The 19,227-nt window shown below is 24.4% G+C and overlaps 3 protein-coding genes across 3 annotated transcripts; 2 read left to right on the forward strand and 1 right to left on the reverse strand.

Moving 5' to 3' along the window:
• Window positions 1-14,494: 14,494 nt before the first annotated feature.
• KY384_005338 (uncharacterized protein) lies at window positions 14,495-15,082 on the forward strand (the record flags this gene model as incomplete). Its single annotated transcript, XM_044813839.1, has 1 exon — window positions 14,495-15,082. The coding sequence occupies one exon, from the start codon at window positions 14,495-14,497 to the stop codon at window positions 15,080-15,082; it is 588 nt and encodes a 195-aa protein (XP_044669140.1).
• Window positions 15,083-15,408: 326 nt separating this feature from the next.
• Window positions 15,409-16,590, reverse strand: KY384_005339 (uncharacterized protein; the record flags this gene model as incomplete). Its single annotated transcript, XM_044813840.1, has 1 exon — window positions 15,409-16,590. The coding sequence occupies one exon, from the start codon at window positions 16,588-16,590 to the stop codon at window positions 15,409-15,411; it is 1,182 nt and encodes a 393-aa protein (XP_044669141.1).
• Window positions 16,591-17,084: 494 nt separating this feature from the next.
• On the forward strand, window positions 17,085-19,190 carry KY384_005340 (uncharacterized protein; the record flags this gene model as incomplete). Its single annotated transcript, XM_044813841.1, has 1 exon — window positions 17,085-19,190. One exon carries the CDS (start codon window positions 17,085-17,087, stop codon window positions 19,188-19,190), a length of 2,106 nt encoding a protein of 701 aa, XP_044669142.1.
• Window positions 19,191-19,227: the final 37 nt, after the last annotated feature.

A 19,227-nucleotide genomic window follows, 5' to 3' on the forward strand; every position in this document is an offset into this window, starting at 1 on the left:
AACTAGTAAAAGTACTTAAAATATTATATTAAAAAATCCTATCTTGTAAGTAAATTAAAAAGAATACTTAACCTATAAGAATACTAATTAGTTAAAAAATATAATATATTAAATACTATAAGGTATTCTAGATAATAACTTCTATATAGGGTTTATTATAGTTCCTTTATATATTAATAATATAAAAGATTATAAATATATTTGCTAGTATTATAATATTATATAAGTTATTAGATTTCTACTAAAATATAAGCTATTTTACAATAATCTAGCTTATACTCTAGTCTATATATAGAATAAAAATAGTAAATATATTTATAATAAAATCTATACTAGGGATTAGTAATAGAATATATAATACTATAGTATACTTAAAAGCAAGACTATTGTATTTATCTTGCTTATTATTAATAAAATAGTAATAACTAACTATTATAAAGACTTAATATATTAGTCTACTTATATTATAATTAATAATTTAGATATAAAGACCTAGAAATCCTTTAAATAACCTACTTTTATCCTATTTATAATACTTTTAACTATTAAGTATATAGACTATTTATAATTTTACTTTTAATTTTATATCTATTATTTATTTATATAATATATCTTTAAATATATATTTAGCTTTTACTATTATTTATTAGCTTTAACTAAATAGGTAGGCTAATAAACTATTAGCTTTTAAAGCTTTTATAGATATTAATATAATTATCTAATATACTAATAGTTAAATATAGCTTTGCTTTCTAATTATTATATTTATAATAGCTAACTACTTAGAGCAAGTATTATTAATAAGTATTAAAAAGAATAGATATTATCTAATCTATTATATAGTATTTTATAGAAGAAATAATTTAATAGAAAAAGCTAGGCTTAGAACTTATAAGTTAATTTAATCTTAGCTTATAAAATAAGAGAATAAGAAGATAAGTATTTATATAATTAAGCTAAAGTAATATATTTATAATTTTATAAATTTTATATAGAAGTACCTATATATAAATATCTATAAAGCTATAATATCTAATATTCTATATTAATTATATAAAAGTATTATACTAAGCTTTATTTCTTAGATTATTAATTTAATTAAAGAAACTTTATTAAAAGTAAAAAATAAGAGAAAAAAGCTTAAAAATAGCAGTTTCTAAAATATAATATTAGATAAGTTTCCTATTACTGCGAAGCTAAATTAACGTTTTGCTATAGTTCCTTAAATAGCTAATTTAAAACTTTTTAAATAATTTAGTGAAATAAAGCAGTAGGCTAGTATAGAAAGTAAAACTATTATTTAATAACTAATAGCTATAATAATATTATTATTATTTTCTAGATATCTAGATATATTAGTTTATATTTAGTTTATTTTCAATTTTATATTAATTATATCTTATATCTACTATAATAAAGATATATTAGAGTATATAGAATATATGTTTTCCTAATTTAATAAAATTAAAATTATATTTTTAAAATACTAACTAGTAGTATAAAAGCTAAAGAAGCCTATAAAAGACAATAGTTTTAATAATATCTTAGATATAGAGTATAAGAGCATTAATAGTAAAGAATTAGATAACTTTTATAAGTATAATAAATAAAATAAAAAAAGATAAATATCTATATTTAAATAATAATTAGCTACTGCTTTTAATTTCCTAAAAATATATACTTTTATATATTATATATTATTAATATAAAAGTTTAGTAATACTACTAACTTTATAATAAATTATAGTAAAAAGGTATATAAAAATTAGCTAAAAGATTAATTCTAGTAGACTAATAAAAACGTTAGTTAAAAGGTATAAGTATTTAATTATAACTTACATAATATTAATATTATAGTAATAAAAGAAATTATTAATTTAAAAAATACTTAAAAGTATTATATAGCTTAAGATAAAATAGAGGCTTATATTACCTAGCTAACTAGATTAATCTAAGCTATAGATTAAATTTTAGATTTTATTTATAAACTTTTAAAAAATCTATCTTAATATAATCTTAATAGCTTATAGTAGCTCGCTAGTAACTTTTAGGGCAACTAGGTATTTAAGAATTAGGATTTTTATAATTGCCTTACTATATTTATTTAGGAAAACTAGAAAAGATATAATATAAATATTAATAATAATATTATAATAAAAGAATAGTAATTATAAGACTAAGACAACTTATAAATAGATAGAATACTAATTATAATATATTAATTACTTAAATATTAAATTTGGAAAAGTAAAGAACTAAGTAATATAAATACTTTTTCTAAAGAACTTATTTAATATTCTAATAATTAGCTAAACTTAAGTAAAAAGTATAAAGATTTCTTTTAGTTCTTTAATACTTACTTATAGATATATAAAGCTCTTTAGAATATAGGTAACTATAAAGTTAAATATATTATTAGTTTATACTAAGTAATTGTAACTATATATAATATTAATTAATAAAATAATAAAAGAAACTTTTAATAATATATTAAAGTTTTTATTAAGTATTATAATTTTAAGAATAAAAAGAATATATATTTAATTTATAATATATTAAAAGTAAAGCTAATACTTTTATTTTAAGCTTAACGACTTATTTACCTTAATAATTATTAATTTATTAAGCTTTAGAATATTATTTAGAGTATTTATATTATACTAAGTAACTAGCTTAATATTGCTTTTTTTAATAATTATATTAATTAAGATTAATTTAATAAGCTTTATAATCTAGACTTCTTAATTAATAGAATTAAACTTATAGATAAAATAGCTTAAAAATAAGTATAATAACTAAAATAAATAGTATAATAAATTTGCGATTTCTATATAACTATTAAAGCTAATATAATTATTTAATAATATATTAATAAAGTTATAATATCGCTAATAATAAAGTTATTAATATAATATAATTTAGTTTTATTTTGAAATCTTAGGCTATCTTATAAAATTCTTTTTAACTATATTAAGATCTTATAAGATTCCCTTTAGCTATATTAAAATTTTATAAAATTCCTTCTAGCTATATTAAAATTTTATAAAATCTTATATAGGCCTAAATTTAGGCTTAGTAATCCTTAGCTTTAAATAATATATAATATAACCTCTAGTATATAAGTATTAGCTCTTTTTTCTTTTTTTTTCTTCCTTTTTAAATATTATTAAAAGTTAAAATTACTTACTAAGCTATAAGACTTATAATTCTAATTAGCTTATTATTACTTAATCTAGGCTACTAATATTATCTTTACTAGAATAATAGGCTTTAATTTTTATAATAAAGTATTATTTAAGCCCCCTTTAAAAGCTTAAAAGCTTTATATATTCCTAATAAAAGTAGGACAATTACCTTAATTTAAGCTATATAAAAGGTTAATTTAATAATAAAGAAATTAATAACTTTAAACTATTTAAAAAAAGATAGAAGTTAAATTTAAAGATTAACTTATAAAAGATAAAAATTTATATATTATATATATACTTTTTAATTCCTTTTTCTATTATAATATTAATTAGTTAAATTTAGCTAAAGCTATTTTATAAGCTAAGTAATAATAGCTTAATTTTATATTAATTATCTTTTAATTTTACTTTTTTTAATCCTTTTTCCTTTAATCCCTTTTCCTTAACTTTATAAAGAAGTAGCCTTTATTATATAAGTACTAATAGTAATAAGTATATCTAAAGCAATACTAAGAGATAAGATACGCTAGGCAAGAGGGGTATACTTAAATTAATACTAGAATATAAGTATATTTTAAAAGAAACCCGCTAGATAGTTAAAGCTATTATAATAAATAGTACTTATTAAACTACTTATTTACTATAAGTAGATTAAAGAGAGTATTTAGAACTTAACTAAATTATATAGAATACTTAACCTACTTAAGGGAACTTAGCTATACTATTATAATAGTCCTAATAATATAAAAGGCTAAAAAGGTAAAAAAGTAGACTATATAACCTTTTTATACTAAAAAGTTATAGATTTTTAATTTAATTAAATAAGTATATTACTAAATAATAGTAAATCTATATAAGTTAATAATAAAATATTATTATTCTTCTATAGGAGTAGATATTAAATTAAAAGTTAATAGTAATTTAAAAAAACTATTTATAGATATATAACTATTAAGGCAATTTATATAAAAAGTCTAAGCCTTCTTAGGCATTTTTATTAAAGTTATTAGTTAAAGCTATTATTATTACTAGCTTTAGCTAGAAAAAGGTAATTAGTTAAAATAAGTAAATAAGAAAAATATTTTATCTATTACTAGGTTAGTTTATTATATTTATTTATTTAATAATAAAGCTTACTTTATTAGAGCATAATATAGAAAGCTTTTATAAGCGAAAGTTAAAATATAAAAGTATATATAATAGTAAGAATAATATCTAAATAAATAAAAATATTATAAATATTAATATAAATAATTTAAAACTTTTATATTAAGTTTTTTTAAATATAGTATTAACTTTAATAAAAGGAAAAAACAATAAAATAGCTTATAGCCCTACTTTTATCTAAAGTTAGTAAACTAATTACTATTAATAAAAAGGTAGAATAGAGCAAAAGAAATAATTACTAAAATAGATATTATAATAATTTTAACAAAAACTTAAGCTATTAGAACTAAAAAAACCTAGCTATAAGTTATAAAGATAAGTGCCTATTTTAAGGCATATTAGATAATATATTAACAATAATATTATAGGGAAAAGAAGTATATTTATATTAGAAGTATATATAAAAGTCTATTAATATATTTATTTAAAGTTATAAGTAATAAATAGAAAAAGCTGCTAAAGTTTTATAAAGGTTTTATAGATAAATAAATAACTACTTTAAAAGTATATTTAAATACTTTATAAATAAATATCTTTATTAATCTAGATTTATTAGAAGCACTTCTCCTATCTAAGGTAGTAATTACTAGCAACTAGTATATAGCTAACTTAATAATAAAGTATTCTAGCTATATAATAAGTTTTATAAATAAATCTACTATTGCTTAGTAATAAAGTAATATATATTAAAAGTCTAAATACTAGCTAAAAACTTTAGAATTATTTAAGATTCGCTAGATAAGTTTAATATATTAATATACTAGCTTATAGTACTTAGAAATAAATATTATTATAAATTAAAAAAAGTAGTTTCTTTAAATATAAACTAGAAACTATAATAAGAAAAAATTAATGTAATAGAAGGAGCAAAACCTTAGTAGCTAAATATAAAAAATATAGAAGTACTCTTAAATAAGTTATAATTATATAAAAAGTTTAAAAAGGTAGTAAAGCAAAGAAAAGTAATAGTAATAGTTTTTAAACTTATAAATAAAGAACTAGATAAATAAATAGGGCGATATAATCTTGTAAGATACTTATAAAAGTTTTATAATATATCTTTATCTATAATATCTTTAAGTTAAATAAGCAAGAATAAATAATATTAATAATTAATAAAAATATTATCTTTAAAATGTTTTTTATTAGATATTTAAATAATATATCTAAGGTTGCTAATATAATTAATATAAGTAAGATAATATATATCTATAATATATTTAAATTTAAAAAAACCTTTAGTATAGTATATAGATTTAATACTAAATTCTATAAAAAGTAATAAAGTATATATACTTAATATTATATATTTTACTTCTATTATATTTATTATATATAATAAGTTAATAAGTTAATTTACACTTAATTATAGTATATATAAAGTATAGTATATTAATATATAAATACACAAATAGCCTATAGTTTGCGTATAAAAGTAGATATATATTATTTACGCTTTTAGCTAGCTACCCGCACTTTTTATATAGGATGCGGGCTAAATCTTTTGCTAATATAGAATTAGGTCTAAAAAGCCCCTTAGAGCTACTTTGTTATTAAGATCTAAATAGCCTTCTGCCTTTAAAACTAGAATTAGGTCTAAATATTGAGTTTAGTATAGATCTAGGACTACTAAATAGCCCTCTATTTTATTATTATTATTATTAAGATCTAAATAGCCCTTTAGAAATACTTAGTTATATAAATATAAAGTTAGGACTAGATTTAAATAGCCTTTTAAAGCTACTTAGCTATATAAATATAAAGCTAGGACTAGATCTAAATAGCCCTCTAGAGCTACTTAGCTATATAATTTATCTAGAGCTAGAGTATAATAGTTATAAAAGCTTTTTATAAAAACTAATATAATATAGTAATACTAATCTAATAAAATAAATATAGACTTTAGGTATTTTTATTACTTATACTAACTAAAATTAAAGAGATATATTATAAAAAAAGTATAGAAAGATATTATAAGGGTAGTTTAAAGAAATAATAAAGGAAATAATAAAGAAATAGTAAGGGAAATAATAGTAAATATTAGGGAAAATACTATAAAAAAAATATCTATAAGTAAAGAATCCTATTACTAAACACTATTATAAATATTAAATAAAGTATAGTAAAATAATAAAACTATAATTTATCTACTAGCTTTACTAGTAATAAAAAAAAAAATAAGCTTATAGTAAAATATTAAGTTTATTTAAATAAACTAAAGTAAAGTATTTATATATATTTACTTAATTAAATTTTATTAATATAAAGGGAAAAGGCTTTTTTTATAATTTTTATTTTATTTTTAATATAAATTATAAGTTAGTAATTATTATATATTTACTAAAAAGTAATAGCTACTTTAAGCTTTAAGGAATAATATCTAAATAGTATTAAGAAATAAAACTATTTAAAAAAGGTTTAAGTTTATTTAACTTATATAAGTAATAATTAATCTAATAATATAAATAAATTTAATATAATTAAACTAAGCTAACTTAAAGCTAAAATAATATTAAAGTTAAAGATAATATAATAGTATATTAAGTATATTTAACTATAATTAAAGGTATTTTAAAGCTTAAAAGCTATATAGTTCCTAATAATCTTTTTTAGAAAAAATAAAAATATATTTATAAAAAATATAGTATAGTTAATATTATTTAATAGTATTAGTTTTAATTTTATTTTTAATAGAAGCTAGCTTAGCATTACTACTAGTATCTTTATTAAATTATTATATAGGACTATAAATTAAAATCTAATAGCTACTTCTCTATATTTATTAAAGGAGTCTTTTATTATAATTAAAAAAAGAATAAGTTTTATTTATAGCTTAATAAATACTACTAATAAATTATAGTTTAAAAAGCGATATTTATAATATATAGAATAACTTAAAATATAGGAAAGCTTCTAGTATACTATTAAAAAAATAAGCTTTTTTTTAAAAAAAATAGGGATTAACTATAAAAATAAATAAAATATTAATTAGATTTATTATTATATTATAATATATTAATTTACTCCTTTTTAATATTTTTATTACTAGATTATATTTAACTATTTTTTTTATAACTAATAAAATATATAATATTTATTATTTTAAAAAAGCTAATATTTTTTTTTAAAATTATTAAATAAATCTATAAAGCTTTTATTAAAGCTATCCTATAATTAAATTAAAATAACTATAATATTTTTAATATATTTAATATACTTTTATCTATAAAGCTTTTTTTTATTAATATTAACTACTAATATTTAAAATAATACTTATTAAAAGTAATTAAAATTCTAAAATTAATAGTTTATTTATATTTAAACCCTAGAAAATAATCTAATTAGTAAAATTTAATTTTAAAAACTAATAAGAATTCTTTAATTAGTATAATACTTATATTTATATTATAAAATCTTATTATATATATAAATTTAAAAAAATAAATATATAATATTAAATAATTTCTATTATAATAATCATAATAAAGCTTTACTACTACTTTTATTGCTTATTAATAATATAATTTACTTTAAAAAAAGAATTAATAAAAGAGCTTACTACTATAAAATATTATTAAAACTAGTGTACTAAATAAGAAAACTTTAAAAAGTAGTTAAATATAAATATAAAAAAAATATTTTATTAATAAAAGCTAAAAAGTTAAAAAAAAGCTTAAAAAAATATAGTTTTATAAAACTTTATAATCTATAAATAGCTAAAAAAAGCCTAGATCTATTTTCTTTCTTTTTATATATATTATTATCTTTTAATAAAAAATTAATATATTTATTTAATAAACTTAATTTCTTACTACTATTAATAATAGGGACTAGGGACTATACTTTTTTCACTTAAATACTATTTTACTTTAATTTTATTAAAGTATAGTTTTTACTTTTTCTTTTTTAAATAATAAAGATATTTTTATTATATAATACTTTTAGTCTAAAATATTTAGAAAAAGTATATTTAGAATATTAGTTTAATAATATTTATTATTATTATTATTAGATTAGAGTTTAGTATTTTTATAATTAAGATTTTAATAGTAGTAAGCAATAATATTATAAGTTTATTTACTATTTTAAGTATAGTAGTAGTACTATTTACTATTGCCTTTTATAGTAATATAAATCTAGCGTAGAATAAAAGCTAAGTAATATATATAATACTTTATATATTTAATATTATTTTAAAGTAGTATAAAAAAGGCTAAAAATTTATACTAAGATTAGTTAACTGCTTTTAACCTATATATAAACTATATTTTATATAATACTAGTAGTTATAATAATTAAAAAAGCTATTAAAGTTAATATTATCTAAGCTTTTAGTTAAATTTAATTTAATATTACTTTATAAGTTAATAGCTAGGTTAAAAGTATTTCTATTTTTTTTAAAGCTTAAAACTTTTATATATTAAGCTATAATTAATATAAATAAATATTATATAATTTTCTATATTAATAATATAATAGGATTTAAAGTTTTACTCTCTAGTAAAATTAATTAAAATAATAATTAAAATAAAGGTTTTTAATAAATTAATTATTATATAAAAAAGTTTTTAAAAAATACAATACTTATTATAGTATATAAATCTAATAATATTAATAAAATTTTAATAACATTTAAATTTATATAAAAAAAAAATATTATAGGTTAATTAATTAATATAAATAGCGTAGTAAATAGATTAATAATAATAAAAGTATAATATAATATTTTAATAAATAATACTATTAAAAAGATATAAATAAATAATTAATAAAAAGAAAATTTTAAGCTAACTTTTTATAATATTTATAAAAGTCTATATTAAATCCTAATAAAAGTAAATATTTAAAAATAAAAATAATCTACTTACTAGTTTTTTTACTCTTTATATTATTTTTTTCCTCCTATATTTTTATTACTATTTTAATAGCTTTACCTCTAACTTTAACTACTATAGCAGCTACTAACTATATTTTATTATAAATAAAAAACTTTTATTATATAATAAGTCTAATATTTTAGAACTAGTTTTAATTAAGGTTTATTTTATAATAAAAGCTAAGTTATAAAATTTAGAAATATAAAGAATTATATTATTAAAAAAAGATAAAATAAAGTTTAAATTACTAGAGTCTATATTAATAAGCTATTTTTCCTTTTTTAACCTTGCTAGTAATAATAGATTAATATTTAAACTTTTTTTCTTTAATACTTATAAATATTAATATACTTTTTTTTTTCTTAAAAAGATTATTATTTCTATTATTATAAAATTAACTTTAAAATAGTAGTAATATATAATATAGTATTTAATAAAAAGTTTAACTTAAAGCGCTATATTAAAAGAATATATTTAAATAAATTATTAAAATATTTAAGCTTAAAATTACTAGAATATTTTATTAATATTAATTTTAATAAAAATAAAAATAAAAATAATAAAAGTTTTTCTATTATTTATTAATTATTTTTACTTATTTTTAAAGAACTTTAGAAGTATTAAAAGTTTTTTATATTACTAATAATACTAGAATAATATTTTTATAGAGCTAGCTTTTTAATACTCTTTATTAAATTTTACTATATTCTATTATTCTAGCCCTTATTTATACTTAAATAGTAAGAAGCTATATTATTTATATTTAACTTTTTATACTAAGCTAACTTCTATAAGATTAGATAAAGCTATTATTAACTAGTAACTTTAATACTATAGTAGTAGTATTAGTAACTAATAATATTAACTTAAATATAAATATATATACTATTTAATTATTATTTTAATTTTATTCTTAGACTACTTAAGCTTTTATATATATAGTTATTCTTTTTAAAAAATTATATAAGTTTATTATTAGGTAAATTCTACTATTAAGTCCTTTAAAATAAATATAATAGCCTAGTACTTTAAGCCCTAAGCTTTATACTAGGGCTAAATTCTATACCCCTAGCAATAATGTCTCTATAGCTACTCTTTAAAAACTCTACTAATTAGGATAGCTTTTTTAATTTTATAGTAAATCCTTTTATAGATTATAGTAATTATTAGACTTAAATAATAGGAAGGCCTTTTAATATTAACCCCTATTCTTTTACTTCTTATTCCTTTACTAGGGAGGAATTAAATCTAAAACCTAGCTATAAATAAAAGTATAATATTAATAAGGAATTTATAAAGTAGTAAATAATTAATTCCCTATCCCTGCCTCTTTTACCCCTTATAGATAGTATTAAATAGTTTAAGAAAAACCTTAAATAACTAAAAAGGGCAGGTTAGCTAATAGTAAAAGTTAAAAAAGTTTTTAACTATATTTATAAGAAATTATTAATATAATAAAAGGTAAAGCAAAGCTATATTAGGATATATATTTTATTATTAAATAGCTATAAAAATCTTAAACTTTTAGAGATTTTATATAATTTTAGTTAAAACAACTATTTTAATAAATATAGTACTTATAGAGAATTAAATATTAGGGATTATAGTATAACTATTATAAAAATAAAAGTATAGTTTAATAACTAGCTTTAAAATGTTTTCTAGCTATATAATTTCTTAGAATACTAAAATTATATAATAATAAATAGTTTCTATATATACTATTAACCTTATTATATTATATATATAATATTTAAAAAAATAATAATTAATTTTTAATAATAAAAATATTTTAATAAAGCCTATAATCTCTATAGATTAAGGTAAGTCCCTTTAAAATACTATACTATCTATACTTTATTTTATTTAATATAGGTTAGGTTCCTATTAATTATATATTTATAGATATTAATAAAATAATTTAGTATATTACTTTTATAACTTATAAAGTTTACTACTTCTAGTTTATAGTCTTCTATATAGCAAAAGGTATTTTTACCCCTAATATAGTATTAAAGCTATACTACTAGAAATACTTTACCTATAAAATTATCTTTTTTTACCTTTTCTTTACTATTAGTATTAATAAAACTATACTTAAAGTATATAGCTTTATAAAACTAGATAGGAAGCTAGTATTTATCTGCTTTTTTTATTTTAAAACTAAAAAGTATACTAGTATTATTAACTTCTAGTTTTATATTATCTATTATTATTTAAATAAAAATATAAATAAATAACTAATAAAAGTACTCTATACTAGCTAATTATAAAGGGAATACTAAGTTAACTTTAGTAATAGTAATAAAATAAACTTTTATATATAGAAAAAGCTTTTTTAAATAGAATTAAATAAGTTTTTATAGTAAAATATTATAGAGTAGAGTCTAAGGCTATAAGAAGATATAATAGTATATTAATAAGCTATAGTAGCTAAGTTTCTTATTATATATAGGATAATTAGTATAAAGTATAGAAATTTAATTCTTATATATTCTAATTCTTTACTGCTAAACTTATTAATCTTTTTCTTTTATTACCTATTATTTCCTATTACTTGCCTTTACTTACTTCTATCTCCTTTATATATATATAGTCTAACCTTATTTACTTTAATATATAATATATTACTATATAATAGTAATACTTTACTCCCTATAAAGTTAAGCTTTTTAATATTAGAAGATTATATAATTATTAATAGCTTTAGAAAGTATTAAAAAGCGTTAATTTACTTACTTTTTATTTTTAAAGTATATTTATAAAATATTAAATAATAAAATAGTATTAAATAAGCAATATTTAAATAAAGTCTTATTAATTAATATAAATAAATATTATTAATAGTTTTAATAATAGCTTAAAAAGTAAAGTAATTTACTTTTTAACTTTTATTAAATATTATACTAAGAAATTATAATAAGTTTTTACCCTCTTTCTACTTTTATAACCTTTATTTGTTATATAGCTATATAAATTAGATTTTTATAGATTTTTTTAAATATAGTTTCTTTATTAAAAAATCTATTTTTTAGTAATAGTAATTTATACTAAACTAAGCTAAAACTTATTCTATAATTTATAATTACTAAAGCTAAAACTATAATTTAATTATAATTAATAAGTCTAAATATACGTTTTATTTAATTATATTTTACTAGCTATTATAATAGATAAATTAATATAGTAGAGTAAAATTATAAAATTATTATTAAATTATTAAATTTATATAGACTTATAATATAAAGGATAGGCTAGGCACCCTCTAAAATTATATTTAAACTATAGCCTACTAAATAGACTTAACTAGCGTAAAATTTATATTTAACTATTAGTATCTTCTTCCTATAATAGCTAGAAGTATAAACTTTCTACTACTTTAGCTTCTATTATTATTAAATATAATTAGCTAAGAATAAACCTCTTAGTTATTAAATTATAGAAGTAAAAGCAAAGCTATTAGCTACTAAGAATATGTAAGTAAATATAAAGCTATTAGCTAGGAAAATATTTGAGTAAAAGTAAAGCTATTAGCTATAAAAACATTTAAGTAAAAGCGAAGCTATACTCTAGGAATATATAAATAAAGATAAAGCTATTAGCTATAAAAATATTTAAGTAAAAGTAAAGCTATTAGCTACTAAGAAAATAAAGTAAAAGTAGAGCTATTAGCTACTAAGAAAATGTAAGTAAAAGCAAAGCTATTTAAAATTAAGCCCTAAAAGTATAGTGTAGCTCTAAGCTATTAAAAATAAGAAAATATAAATAAAGCTTTTATTTATCTATTAATAAAATATACTTTAAAGGAATTTAACTAGTTATTATTAAAACTAATTATATATATATTATAGAATAAAATCTTATAATATATAAGTAATAAAGTTTTATATATTATACTACTAAAACTTTAAAAAGTTTTTACTTTTTTAATAAGGATAAAAACTATAAAAAATAATTTATTAATTAAATATAATAAGTTTATATTATAATAGCTTATTATTATATATATTATTACTAGAAAAAACTTATTATATATATTTAAAATAAAATTTTATAATTTATTTAGCTTTTTTTTATATATTATTTTATTAAATATTATTAAAAAGCTTTTTACTTTTTAGTTATAGATAACAAATATAAAAATAGCTTTTTAATTAATATATATTATATTAATTATTAATATTAATATAAAATAAAAAAATAATTTAATCTTTAATATTATAATAAAATAAACTATAATAATAATAAAAAAAAGCTTTAGTATAGTAGTAGAATTAAATTTATTTTTAAATAAGTTAAAACTTTTTATAACTTTAATTTAAAATATTAATATTAAAATTAGAAATAAAATTTATTAAAAAGTATTTCCTAGCTAAAAAAAAATTATTATAAAAAGTAATAGTAATATATAATATAGCTAATAACTTTAATAAAATTAGTTATTAAAATTAAAAAACCTATTTTATTTTATATTTATTTTTTAGCTATTTTAATTATATATTTTATTTATTTTTTAATTATTATTTATAATAATTATTTTTACTATAAATTCTTATAATAATACTTCCTAATCTACTTGTTCTCTCTTCTTTTATTTAATCTTAACCTTGTTTTATTCTTTTGCCTAAAGAGCCTATAAGGAGAGAGAGGGAGAGGTAAGAAGAGGAAGAGCGGAGAGTTGTTTAAAGTTAGTCTATTGGTTTAGCGTTAACATTGATGGTTTCGGAGCGAACTAGCGTAAAGCAAAGAAGGAAGAGAGGAGAGCGAGAGGACTCCCCCTCTTATTCCCCTTTTTATTTTCCCTCTTATTTTCTTTACTACTCTTCTTATTTCTTTCCTACCCCCCTTTTTAATTTCCCTCCTATTTTACCTCCTCTCTCCTTCCTAAGGGTTTCGCTCTCTGGGGCAATTACTTCTTAGTATTATAATTATTTTTATTTACTCCCTTTTTTGAAAAAAATCTTTCAAGTTTTGTTTTTTTACTTTACTTCTTATTTCCCTTCCCTATTGATTTTGCTCCTAAGAATCTGTGCAAATCTGTAACACAAGTAGACGGACCTTATGCAATGTAGTTCAAAAGTTCTGCTCTTAGCCACTCATTGATCAATAACATGGGCAATTCATGAAGTCGACCGATTGATGAAAGAAGTGTCAGCCGCACCCACACAAGAAATTTCCCTTTTCGGACAATTATCGAGCTAACACGTCTTACAGTTATAACGGTCAAAATAATCAACACTACACAACTTCATAGATATCAGCATGGCCTCCTCCCAGTTCAGAAGCACACAGCACAATTCCGAACAACTTGTCGAAAGCGCCGGCGCCATCCTCTTTCAACTTTCCACAAAGAGGATCTGCCTACTTCACCTGGTTGCCCGCGACGAGTACGTCCTAGCTAAAGGAAGGCGTAACATCGGTGAAAGTCGGCAGCAAGCAGCCATCCGCGAAGTGAAAGAAGAGACTGGCTATGTTTGTCGCCTTCTCCCTGTGACGCTAGGAAGTCGCGCACCCCCTGCCATAGAGACAGACCGATTTGTTGGAGACGTCCTCCACGTTTACGAAGGGGTTACGGAGCCATTCACTCTCCAGATTCGCCATTTACAACCTGAAGGAGATTTGAAGCTGATTTGGTGGTTCATAGCTGTGGTCGACGAGGACAAGGCTCCAGAGGGGGAACGCGGGCCCGGCGAGGAGAAGTTCTCGGTGGAATTCTATGGGTTTGATGAAGCGGTGGAGAAATTAACATTCAAAATGGATCGAGAATTGGTGCAGCGAGCGATCAACATCGTCAAAGGGAGTGGATACGGATCTGACAATGTCGAAAAGTCAATGTTGACGGCGGAATGACAGATAGAAAAGATTGATACTTAGCCTTTCATTGGAACAGTACCGAATGCGGCAAGCACAAAGGGAGGGATTGAAAGACATTTCACCCGCGGTACACTAAAAACCTCAATAATCTTGATCTTTGTCAGTCACTTTCATTTTCACCATCATTGTATGCTTTCTATTTGACAGAACCTGAGTGCATGACATCCCAGTCAAGTTAATCAAAGTCCTAATATCCCAATGTTGTGCTTACTACCACGTCAATTCGGGAAACATCAGCGCATGGCAAACGTAGTTGGCGTAGAAGGGTCACTAGCAAATTATCTGGACCATAGAGTTCCTTGCTAGATATTCACGTTGAGATTGGCAAACGCAGTCAGCCTCCTCATGGACTCTTCGAACGTGCCGTCATTATTCAATATCAGATCAGCATGTCCACGAATCAGATGGGCGCCTCGCTCTCGCTTGACCATGTCTTTGGACATCATGACGCGGTACGGATCGCAGGATCTCTCAAGCCTTCTATCATCACTTGTATCTACAAATATGATCTGCAGCTTGTCACCTAGCCATGTTTTGAGCCACATGGTCATGGTGTTGCGGTGCAAACTCTCGATAGTGATGATCTTGAGCCAGTAATGCCGATGTGCAAAACTTTCGAGTTCATGCAACAAGGATAGTGCCTGCTCCTTCTCGTCAAGACTGTAAATACTTTTCTTCAATTTTTCGCTCGCCATGTCGTCAAAGTGAACAATTTTACTGCGAAAAGCGAGTTTCGAGCCATAAAGATCACACATGCCTTGAGCGAGACTACTTTTTCCGGCTTCTGAAAGGCCGCCAAAAGCGTAGATGCGAGTCAGACCGTGCAACATAGGAGCAAACCGCGAATCGTGAGTCCGAGACAGTATTATTTCGCGGACTTTTTTCTGGACTTCGCCGTGAGTTTCTTGCTCTCCTATGGTGACAATGTGCTGATAAAGACCTTCATCTTCCTGGTGCTGAAGTTCAGTTTGAAGCAGAGTTTGGTATTGGAAATAACGCTCGTCGACAGCTCCGTCCTCACGCTGAACTGTTATATTGACCGACTCTTCCAAGCTTTTGCCATGCTTTAGAAGTATGACAAGCTGTTCCTGAGGAACTCGAAGTGCATATTGCCGCTGTATTTCACGCAGCCTTGTACGTGCCCGAATCAGGTCGTGGTCCTCCCGCTTGATCGCAAGCATTGCAACAGCGACGGCGTGAAACATTGTGGTACCTCGATCGAACACAATAATGCTGATATGCTCAGCCGCCAGCGAGTTCCAGTACCGGCGGCCTAAAGCACCAAAAATTGTACATACAAAGTCTTCGTCTGTACTATCCCACCACCAATCCCGGAACTTCCCTGATTGGACCACTTGACTCATTTTCGTGTCGCAGTCATGAAGGCTCCCTGCGAACATAATACCAAAAGCATGCGGCAATAGCCCAATCTGGGTGGTCTTGCCAGTGTTATCAGCGCCGTTAAAAGAGACAGTGAGTGCCATATTTGGAAGTCAAGAATAGGCGTCTAGCACTTGTGACACACCTGGATTTGAGCTAAGTGTATAGCACTTACAGAAGGCTGGAAACCGCAAGAAGGAAGGTATTGTGATACCACAGCTGTTGGTCCGGTAAAGAAGCACTACGAGCAGTCAGCCCATACTTGAATGAAGAGATGTGGCGTCTGAAACAAGCAATTGATGTGATAATCCTTCAAAGATTTCTGGTCGACTTCAGAATTACCTCGGAGCAGCGTGCTCGGGTCTTGCAAAAGGTCACGCCACACCATGTCTTGGTCAATACACTTTGAAACATCAACACCCTTGGAGTGGCGAAGGTTGCATATTATATGAAACCACGGACACGTACAGACATGCTGCAAGAGAAGGAGTCTTTCCCAGTAGTACTGCCTCATTTCACAGCTTGAGAGACGCTCCGACGACCAGATTCCATAGCCTTGCGATCCATGTTGCAGGACACAGAGCCGCTGCGTTCAACAATGGAAGAACAATTCGTCTTGGAACACTGTTATTTCGATGAGGTCAAAGTTCTAGCAACCCTTTTCGGGGGTAGCCGGGTCTATCTCGCTTCAATAAACGATGCACGATGGGACTCCTTAGACTGGGACGGCGCTTTGATACTTGGGACCAAGGTAGACATCTTTAATTTGGTCAACGGACACCGAAGCGACTTGATGAAAATGCTCGATTTGAAGCATGAAGAATACCCGCAACTCCTGGTACCAAACCCGTCGAGTGCAAGGTGGGATGATTTCGATGCCGTGCGATTTGCTGGGCTTACGACTGCTGGACAAAGAAAGTCAGTAAAAATACTGAGCATAGACTACTTCTCGAACTCACGCACCACCGCTCTAAACATCTTATCTTATAAAGATAGACGTGTATTCCAAAGCTCTACGCCCGAAGGTGATGAATGCTACCTTATCCATCAAGTGTCCCGCATTGAGGATGGCATGTGTATCCTTCATGACCAATGGATTTTCAAGGATGACACAAAATCTTGTGGGCATGGTAGTGCCAAATCTCTGACAGTGTTCGGGCCAACAACCGACCTGCTCATGTCAGGCGTTTGGATCTATGGAGATGCAGCTTACGGACAGCCAATTCAAGAGCACCTCCTAGAATACTATGCTGCCGTTGCCCACCAGTACGCCACGGTTGAGACTTTGGCTAGGTCCCCTCGATTCAGCGACCATCATCGGCAATGGCTTACAGATCGCTTATCTGCGCTGAATGCAGGGATACAACTTTCTACTGTCTGTGCTTGCGCAAATGATAGCGAGCTCGTCATGTATGGTGTGACGTACAGTGTGAAAACCAACCTTGAACCCAAATGGCAAAGCCAAGCGAGTTGTCTCCCATCTGGAGTCCAGACTAGTCTTGAGGCGGAAGAATCGTCACCGGAATCTAGTGCTAATTTATCAATATTCTCCTCAAATTCAACTAATTGGGTGGCTACTTTAGCACCCAATGCAGGAATCAAATCAGCGACTGTAAAGATATTCTGTAAACGCTCAAAAAATGGGCCGCAAGAGCGCTGGGGCGCTGAAAAAGCTGCCTGCTTCTACCCACGAGTGCAGATACCCTTGATTCACCGCTCTGGCCAACTATTGTATCCCTATTTCAGGGGTAAGACAGAATCGGAACTCAGGATGTCCTTCATTCAAGGCGGCCGCAGCGACCGGCAGCTTGCATCGATGACCATGGAGATTGAGCTGATCAAAGCCGAAGACATGCTAAGAGCGTATCGCCGGTCGCTGAAGAGCTCCGCAAAGGATGGAGATCTCCAGGAGAGCCCTCCGATAGATCGCTTCTATTATGAACGCCTTGCAAGCAATGCAAGATTCAATGAGTTCTACGCCGATGGAGTGGAATTCCACGGAATTGTAATACCATTGAGCTCTTTTCTTTGTATGCCACTTATCGTGAATGGGAATTGCTACCCTTCTCTCGGCGAGATCTCTCGAAAGGCTAGCAGTATCTTACATTCAAAAGCGACCTCCTCTTGTCCACAAACGTTCGGTCTCGGAGATGCTCACGGTGGAAACATTATGGTGTCCCAGGAGCGGGGTCCGGACTACAAGAGAGATATGTTGTACATCGACTATGAAGTTGCAGGTTATCATTCAGCCATGTTAGATATGGCAAAACCGTTTTACACTGACATTCTCTTCGACATACTCTATGCAGACCATCTGAAAGATCTGCTACCCCTCGAATACGGCCTGGACGAGAAGGCAAAAGTGATTAAGATCAAATTGAACGGAGCCTGTGGTGACTGGTTGGGACAAGGGATTCTGAACATCAAACGACGTTACTTGCTGGAGCCGCTGTTCGATCTCGCGACTCCCGATGGCTGTAGTGCGCTAGAAGCGCACATTCCGCAGCTGGCATATGCTTTGTTCTCATGCGCTTGCATGACTCGAAACTTCCAAGGACAATGGGAGAGCCTCTTTCGGAACGTTGCGGTAGGTGTGATGTTCTCGCAGGTGACTAACCTCGAGGAACTGTGGGCCTGCTGTCGATCATTGGGGCTGCACAGTAATGGTAGGTCTCATGAGAACATTCACCGTCCAGTAGTCTGACCAACATTTGAGTAATTGGATATATCAATTACCAGAC

This window comes from Bacidia gigantensis, assembly GCF_019456465.1.
Source record: "Bacidia gigantensis strain McMullin 20006 chromosome Unknown contig_245, whole genome shotgun sequence".
Classification (NCBI taxonomy): domain Eukaryota; kingdom Fungi; phylum Ascomycota; class Lecanoromycetes; order Lecanorales; family Ramalinaceae; genus Bacidia; species Bacidia gigantensis.